Genomic DNA, 9,386 nt, shown 5'->3' on the forward strand with positions numbered 1-9,386 from the left:
ATAAGGGCATTAAGCCGAGGTTGATACAGAGAGGGAGAGTGGGATCTCTCACAGCAAATTAATCTCACTTTCTCACTATCTCCGAGTCTTGGGGAGGGAGGGAGAGAGAGAGAGTAAATACAACCCATATTTATTTTGATTTATTTTCCCTTTTGCACTTTAACTATTTGCACATAATATGACATTTGAAATGTCTTTATTCTTTTGGCACTTTTGTGAGTGTAATATTTACTGTTCAATTTGTATTGTATATTTCACTTTTGTTTACTATCTACTTCACTTGCTTTGGCAATGTAAACATACGTTTCCCATGCCAATAAAGCCCTTAAATTGAGAGAGAGAGAGAGAGAGAGTCTGTCTCTCTCTTTCTCTCTCTCTCTCTCTCTCTCTCTCTCCTACTCCTGTCCTCATCCTCTGTCTGTCTGTCTGACTGTGTCCATTCATAGGTCTCACAGCTCTGATGTCACAATCAGTGGAGGTCAGATAGCACTCCTGGCTTGAATAGGAAGTGAGAAGTAGGACTATTTGACTGCTGGAAATATCGTGTCTGTGTCTGTCAGCCGGTCTGTGCTATGTGCCCTCTCACGGACAAGACAAGGCAAAATGGCCGGTAGTATTGAGGATATTCTCTATAATGTTTCCCTCTCTGCGTTCAAATTGTGCACTCCTCTCAACACATTTAAAAAGCATTGAATTGGTTTGAGTGTTGGTTAGAGAGAGTTGCTGTCATATTTCTTACCCCAGTCCTTTCCTTTTAAATCCATGAAGGGAAGTGAGCAAGTGTACAATGTAGGACAGAAGAGTAGAGAAAGAGGACTATGGATGAGAATGAATACAGCCTGGTCTCATAGACTAGATGTAACATAGTAGACGTCAATCCAGGACAGCAAATTAGTATGATATGTTACGTTTTGGTATGGTTACATAAAACAGATGCTTACTTAAGGCAAAAACGAAAGTACGGTGGTTGGTCGTGGTGGATGGGTAGGCGTAAAATGTGAACGTCTAGCAACCCAAAGGTTGCGAATTCGAATCTCATCAGAGACAATTTCAGCATTTTAGCTAATTAGCAACTCACACCTACTTTTTAACTACTTTGAAACTACTTAGCATGTTAGCTAACACTTCCCTTAACCCTAATCTTAACCCTTTTAGCTGAACCTTCCCCTTCACCTAACCCTAACCTTAACCCTTTTACCTAACTCCTAAATATAACCCTAACCTTAACCCTAACCCCTAACCCTAACTCCTAGCCTAGCTAACATTAGCCACCTATCCACCTAGCTAGAATTCGTAACATATCATATGTTAGCAAATTCATAACATATAGTACGTTTAGCAAATTTGTAACATATTGTACGTTTTTCAAATTCATAAGATATAATACAAATTGGAATTGATAACATATCATATGAAATGGGTGATGGACATCCACAAATTAATACATACCATACAAAACGTGACATATCATACTAAATGAAGTGTCTCAGATTTATGTACAGAATAATACGAAATGCTCTGAGACCAGGTTGGTGAATAGGATGTATGAGAGAGGTGAATAGGACAGCATCCCATCAGCCAGAAAGACTTGCTGCAGTGTTTGACTCCATAAGAGAGCTTAGAAGTGTGTGCCACGAAGGGGACGTGACACTGCCCACGCCTGGCCTGGATTTACTCCCACAATCCATCACTCTGAGCAGCTCCAGCAGAGAGCCTGGGCTAGGACAGAGGGGGTGAGAGGAGGGAGGGAGAGGGGAAGGGATGGCAGGGGAAGAGGGTGGCAGAAAGAGGGGAGGGAGAGACATGGAGAGGAGAGAGCAAAGTGGGGTAGAGAAGGGGTGGTGGGAGAAATGGAGAGGGAGGAGAAGAGATGAGAGGATTGGTTTGAGCAGAGGAGAGAAAGAGGAAGAGGGGGGATAAAGAGATTGGTAAACACCATCATATTCCATAGTTTTAATTGTTTTAATGGTCACTAACTGTCATAAAATGTGTTTTTGCTTATTCCCTCTGCTGCTGTTTATAGTACTTAGAAATGTTTTGGGCAAGAACAAACTATTTTGGTTCCCTTTGATTTCAGAGAGAAAGCGAGAGAAGAGAGGAGTAGTGTAGTGTTAGAATACATCACCCTTCTAGTAGTGAGCTCTGTTTGGGAGTGGTGGTGGAGTTGGTGGAGGTGGTGGAGGGGATGGTGGTGGTGGAGGAGGTGGTGGAGGGGATGGTGGTGGTGGATGGAGGTGGTGGAGGAGGAGGTGGATGGGGTGGTGGTGGTGGTGGTGGTGGTGGAGGTGGTGGTGGAGGGGATGGTGCTGGTGGTGGTGGAGATTGAGGCGATGGAGGTGGTGGAGGTGGTGGAGGTGGAAGTGGTGGAGGCAGGCTAGATCTGTTGTCTTGTTCCTGTTCTTTGAAGCCATGTAACAATGCCTCCCTCCGGCCACATCAATCACTACCTGCTAGATGAGACATGTACTGGCTGAACAAAACTGACTCACTGAACTCTTGCCCTGTACCAAGGGATGTGGCTCTGTCCCATGGGGTGCTTTATAGTCATTAAAACCTAGTTGTCCCGTTCTTCTGTACATGTATATATCCAAGGTATTCAGGCGGCCTTTAGCATATCTGTCAAGAAAAAAAGCTATGTTGTTGGGAATTTGAGCTGAAAGTACTTTGACTATCCCAGAGCAGGTCAGGACATGTGACAGGCCCTCCTAACTATCCAATAGAGGCTGTGTTGGGGAGGTGGGCTTCCATACCCTGGGTGTTATGAGGCCAGCCCTCCCTCTTCCAGACACAGTTCCTTCTGCTTGGGTGAACACAGTTTTGTTAAACTCCACTTTGGAAGAAGGTTAAAAAAACGGTAGAAATAAAAGGAGGAATATGTGAAGGAAGTATAGCAACTAGGTCATAGCTGTGAGGAACAAGGCAAAGTGGTGTGGGGTGTGTTTTTGCTGTGTGTGTGTGTGTGTGTGTGTGTTAGGGGACTGAGAACACATAACAGGGGGTAGTAGTTAGAACAGTCCTCTCTGGATACCTGGGTCTTCAAGTTGGTGTGTGAGCTTTGTTACAATTAACCTGGGTCATCAACAAACACACACACACACACACACACACACACACTTTAAATAACTCAGAGTCACAGTGAGCTGGCTGTTTGACCGACCAGGCACCTCTGCCATCCCCATCTCAGTTAATGAGGAGTTATTTATGTGTGCACTCTCGCCCCTTTAATTGTATTATTTATGTGTACAGAGGAGTGTTCTTTCTCCTTGGGCAGACTGATGGGGTCGGGAGGGGAGAGCTGAGAGCTGAGCCAAGAGTCGCTTTGCTCTGCTGCAGTGAGTCATGACATGTGTCTAGAGACAGAGGCACTATAGAGAGGCTGTGTCACACCTGTCTGTCTCAAAGCACTTAGTACAGCCTCATTTAACTAACTGGAGACCGCTTAAAATACTGAGCGTTGGAGAGGGTTTAGTTCACTGTTGAAGCTATTTACTGACAAACCTTGTGCACACGCAACCACACACCCTGCTGGTCATCTATGAACGTTTGAACGTCTTGAAGAACGATCTGGCCTTAATGGCCATGTACTCTTATAATCGTCACCCGGCACAGCCAGAAGAGGACTGGCCACCCCTCAGAGCCTGGTTCCTCTCTAGGTTTCTTCCTAGGTTCCTGCCTTTTCTAGGGAGTTTTTCCTAGCCACCGTGCTTCTACATCTGCATTGCTTGCTGTTTGGGGTTTTAGAATGGGTTTCTGTATAGCACTTTGTGACATCTGCTGATGTGAAAAGGGCTTTATAAATATATTTGAGTTGATTTTGACACAAGCACACGCACATACACACATACACACACACACACACACACACACACACACACAGCTGTCTACTGTGTATAATGTAGGCGCTTCAGTCTGTCCTGGGCCATGCCCACTTCTATTGAACAGGAACAGTCTGTATTTACCTGTTTTAGTTTACCACTTCAGTGGCAATCTGTGATGGAAGTTAAAGCACAGTCATCTGAACAAGCACTCAGTGTGTAAATTGCTTGTTGGCTTTCCTTTCAAATGCTATGACTTTATTCCCTGACCTTTCCCTGCCTCTCCCGGCATGATGGAGTGATTCATGTCTTATCGCACAGCACCAATTGGGGACGCTAGACGTGGCGAGGACAGGTGTGACAGACGCTTTGATTCTTTATAGCAGCTTACCAGTGGAAAGATTTGAAAGCTTGCATTCTGAGTCGCCACCCTTTCCTTTTGAGGGGTGTTATGGCTGTTTCTGTGGATTAGTGACCGATTAGTGACATCACAATGGGAGTCAGGGTGATCAGAGTTCTCCTGTGGTTTTCGATGCAGCACGGTGTGGACTGTGTGTCATGGTGCATCACCAAAGGATGCAGTCTGATATGACAGAGGTTTCTCAGTCTTTTCTGTGAAGTGTCCATTGCCATGACAATGACAACAATGACAGCAACACCGATCTTACAACCACCTTTATACGCTATAGATGAGATTGATGATTCTAGCTCAACATTAATAACCCCCCATCTTTCTCTCTCTCTCTCTCTCTCTCTCTCTCTCTAGATGCTGAGGGTGGAGAGACATCCCCCCCCATGGGAGCTGGAGTGGATAGTAACAGCTGGCAATTCCGTTATGGCGCCGGCGGTCCTGGTGGCCCCCCCCAGCACCTGAAGCCCGGTGAGATCCCCCCCGAAGCCTTCATCATCCCCGGATCCCCCGCCATCATCTCGATCCGCCAGCAGGGAGGAGAGGATGACAAAAGCGACTTCATCACTTTCGGAAAGAAGGAGGAGGCCAAGAAGAAGAAAAAGAAGAAGAAGGAGAAGAAGGATAAGAAGGATAAGGGGAAGGATGATGACGAGTAGAGGAGGAAGAGGAAGAGGAAGAGAAGGAAAGGGAGATGTTAAAACAGAGGTACCAACCAAAGTCCACCTGGTAACAAAAATCAAAGTATTTGAGACAACAGGTGAGAAGAGAGATTCCCAGTTCAACTTCATCATCTCTGGCTTAGTAACACAGACAGGCAGACAAAGTCACACTTCCGAGGTCCGCTCGATACCCACCCCTGGAACAAAGATAATAGCCCAGGTCTTTCTAACACTCTCTGGTAAAAATCTGGCCTTACCAAGATTGCTGTAGTTTACCGTCTACTCCAAATCCCTGTCTTGGGTAATTGATTAATCATGCCTTGATGAGAAAAAATGTATTGATGCATTTTCCTCCGTGCCCCCTGGTGCCTGCCTACACACCCTGAGTCAAACAATACCCTCCCCACTCTTCTCAGCAAGGGGACAAGAGCTATTGTCTCCCCTCGCCCTCTGCTATTCACCTTCTCTCTCACAGATACGTTGGCACCTCGGTCTTACCCTTTCCCACCATCTTGTATAATCCAATTTCTTTGAGAGGAAAATAAAATCTGAGGAGGAGAAGAAAACAGCTCTGTGCCAGCCTCGGAAAAACAGCAAAAAAAGCTAATGTCAAGAAGAAGAAAATAAAGTAAATTGAAGAGGACACACAGAAAGAGCTAAATGTTGGTGATTTAGAGCTGGACACTCACACTTGTAAATAGCACAGGAGAGAGTCGCTAAAGCTGAGGCTAAAGGCTAACATGACACTGCTGCTGCAGCTTCCTATCGCGCTCTCTATCTGTCAGTGTTCCCTGAGACGGCAAGGAAAACATGGCTGTCAATGATACACACATACACGTTGACACACGCACACACAAACCTGGACACTGAGAACACCTGAGACCTGGAAAGAGGTAACAAATCTAGGAGCTGCCAACAAACAACAAACAACAATGTGTTTAATACAGAACGCAAGCTTTTTCCCCAGCAGCACAGTCTCCTCAGCAGTACACACGTATACTGTAGATCTACTCTCTCAGGATCGACACAGCAGCATCCCCTGAGTTACTCCTGGTTGGTCCGCTCAATACTCTATTTTGGGACAATGAGATCCCTCTCTCTCAAAGCAGCCAACAGCTCAATGCGAAGAGAGAGAAAGAGGGAATGAGAGAAAGGAGGGACACTCTTCAGATTCCCTTGAGAACGAAAGAGAGAAGTCCAGCTGAGTTGGCCTGTGATCCAGCTTGTTGATCAGGGCTGAGTTGGAACCTTGTAGAATAGCAGGAGCGTCTAGCTAAAGATGATCTCTCCCCTGCCACTCAGCAAAAGCCTGATGCTTTCTACTCTGAATGTTTGGTAGCAACCATCCTTTACCTGATATCCAACCTGATCCCCATCCTCCCCACCCCCCTGACCTTTCCACCCTCAACCCCACCCTCAACCCCACACCTCCCCTCAACCCCACCCTCAACCCACCCTTACCCCAAACACAGACTGCTTCTTCACGTGATGATGATGACATTTGTGAATCTTTTTCTCTTTTTATTTGTTCTTGGAGAAGAGCCACGATTTCCTACTCTGTTTTGTTAGCTTTAACTGATCTGCAGTGCTTCTGCTTATCCCACCCACCCTCTTTCCCTCCGTCTCTCTCTTTTTCTGGCCATAGACTCCCCCTCTAACCCCCTGTTCATTCAGGGTGAACTGGTAAGGCCTACTCTGAACCTTGTGGTATGCTGGGATCAGTAATATGGACGAGGCCTGGAGAACCCAGTCGGGGCCGGGGGCCAGTATTCTGTGAGCTAACGTCAGATGCCTCTAAGTGCAAAACGGTTGAGTGCTTTTAACTTGTGAATACTATGCTGTTCCTTCCTGTTTGTGGTCACTGGCGAGAGGGGACGAGGTGGGATGGGGACAGAGATGGGGTGGAGGTCTGGTACATGGTGCCGAGGGCTATCCCTGTCCTCCATGTTCCCGGGTAGACATCTATCCCTAAATTGATTGATTACGATTAGTGAATCAAAACAGTAGGTCACCCATTGGCTTTTATGTATACAATAAATGTAGATTTAGACTTGCTTTTCATACATGGACTTTGCATTAATAAATACGATGTATAGCCTAATTATTACATTATTAATGAATAAATAAGAGCATCTAAGGATTCCCACCCCACAGCTCTATCCCACCAATCCTCTCTCAGGAGGTTTTGTAAAGGGGCGGAGACATGCTTCAGCCCTGCTTCTATTGGTTCCCCCTTCCCTTGCCTGTAAGTTGTTGCCACGCCCCCCAGGTTTTGCAACTCGGTATGACTTCACTTCACTAAAGTGGCTGCTGCATGTAAGTCTCAAAGGAAACATAGTATAGTATAGATAAAAAAATATATATATATAGAAATAGATGGCTATGATTTTATTATTTTGTATTATCATTTTACTTCCTGACTCGCAAAGGAGATATTTGTGTGTACCGTCTCTACCATGCATCTTCTGCATATTACAGCCTCCGCACTCCACAGTGGTGTTATACGTTAACTAAACCTCTTAGATATTTGTAAATATAGTGTGATGGCCTTGAATGCAACTCTGTTCATTTTGTTTTACCAAAATATAATTTTCGTTTTTTGAGAACAAGCAAAGAAAAGAAAATGAGAAAAAATTAAATAAAATAATATGTTTTGTGTCCGGCTTTGACATGATGATCTACCTAACACTAATATTGTAACTGAAATATGTATGATCCTGTGATAAGCTATATTTTCCCTTTCACCCCCTTTCAACAGAAAAAAAATAAAAAATGACAGAAAAAAAAGTCCAATGTAAAAATGGTATATGTAGTGTATGCTTGTGTTTAGTGAGCGTTCACGCTGTCATTCTTTATTTAGAGTATGGTGGTGACCAATGGTGGCACTGTTCTGTCCTACTGGGCAGTACTGATCTGTTGTAAAACCTTTTTTTTGTACACCTGCTCATCTACTATGACTGTAAAATTGTGAAATTGCATTTATTTCAGTTTTTTTATTTTACCTAAATGGATACAGTGGTAATGTGTTTTGTTTATAAATCACTAAATAAAGTTTTCTTTCATAAAAATGAGACTGACGTTGTCGCCTTGCAGCTTGTTGGGAAACAGGCATTCATCCATGCACAGCACATCAGTATATTTGCCTAACAGTGGGACATTGTTGCTAGAGAGAGGGGGATGAGAGATAGGACTAGAAAGAGAGGGATAGAGTGTTTCTCTTCAAGTTGGGGGGAGTGAGTGAGAGAGAGAGGGAGAACAGACATTGATCTGCATTGGTCTGAGGAGGATAGGCATATATACTTCACACTCAGTCTCTCCTACACGTCCACTCCTGTCTATGTTGTGGCACCCAGTCAGCAAGGCTCAGCTCCACAGGAGATGAGCGAGACCGCTGAATGACCTGACTCCTGTTGATCTCTCCTTTCTCTGAGACAGCCCCGGCAATAGTTGGTCCTGAAGAACAACAGCTTTTACATCAAACCTTCATTCAACTATTCTGAAATTAATTGTTTATTGACTATGCATACTAAGAGGTCAAATCATTTGACCATAGAGCACAGTGGATACAGTGAAGCCGCAAAATACATCAGGAGATCTCAATGACGGTCCACAAAGAAGACAGCAATGGTTGGTAAATGGTATGTAGAGCACAGTGGACAAGTAGAAGTGAAATCACAAGCATAACATTGGAACAATACTGCTAAGTAATACCATACTGATATACAGTACCAGTCAAAAGTTTGGACACATTTACTCATTCAAGGGTTTTTCTTTATTTCTACTATTTTCTACATTATAAAATAATAGTGAAGACATTAAAACTATAAAAAACACATATGGAATCATGTAGTAACCCAAAAAGTGTTAAACAAATCAAAATATATTTTATATTTGAGATTCTTCAAAGTAGCCACCCTTTGCCTTGATGAGAGCTTTGCACAGTCTTGGCATTCTCTCAGCCAGCTTCATGAGGTTGTCACCTGGAATGCTTTTCCAACAGTCTTGAAGAGCTTCCAACATATGCTGAGCACTTGTTGGCTGCTTTTCCTTCACTCTGCGGTCCAACTCATCCCAAACCATCTCAATTGGGTTGAGGTCAGGTGATTTTGGTGGCTAGGTCATCTCATGAAGCACTCCATCACTCTCCTTCTTGGTCAAATAGCCCTTACACAGCCTGGAGGTGTGTTTTGGGTCATTGTCCTGTTGAAAAACAAATGATAGTCCCACTACGTGCAAACCAGATGGGATGGCATATTGCTGCAGAATGCTGTGGTAGCCATGCTGGTTAAGTGTGTCTTCAATTCTAAATATATAATTGACAGTGTCACCAGCAAAGCACCCCCACACCATCACACCTCCTCCTCCATGCTTCACGGTGGGAACCACACATGCGGAGATCATCCGTTCACCTACTCTGCGTCTCAAAAAAACATAGCTGTTGGAACCCAAAATCTCAAATTTGGACTCATCAGACCAAAGGACAGATTTCCATCGGTCTAA

The 9,386-nt window shown here is 44.3% G+C and overlaps 1 protein-coding gene across 22 annotated transcripts in view; it reads left to right on the forward strand.

The window, feature by feature from the left end:
- The window catches only part of LOC121532773 (protocadherin alpha-C2-like), a 196,497-nt gene extending 188,538 nt beyond the window's left edge, over positions 1–7,959 (forward strand). For all 22 annotated transcript variants that reach the window (XM_045205001.1, XM_045205015.1, XM_045205002.1 and 19 more), the window contains one exon: positions 4,582–7,959. In XM_045205001.1, the coding sequence (XP_045060936.1) occupies positions 4,582–4,883 (302 nt within the window). In that variant the 3' untranslated portion in view covers positions 4,884–7,959. The remainder of the gene's footprint in view (positions 1–4,581) is intronic.
- The last annotated feature ends 1,427 nt before the right edge of the window (positions 7,960–9,386 follow it).

Source organism: Coregonus clupeaformis, chromosome 2 (genome assembly GCF_020615455.1).
Source record: "Coregonus clupeaformis isolate EN_2021a chromosome 2, ASM2061545v1, whole genome shotgun sequence".
NCBI classification, from domain to species: domain Eukaryota; kingdom Metazoa; phylum Chordata; class Actinopteri; order Salmoniformes; family Salmonidae; genus Coregonus; species Coregonus clupeaformis.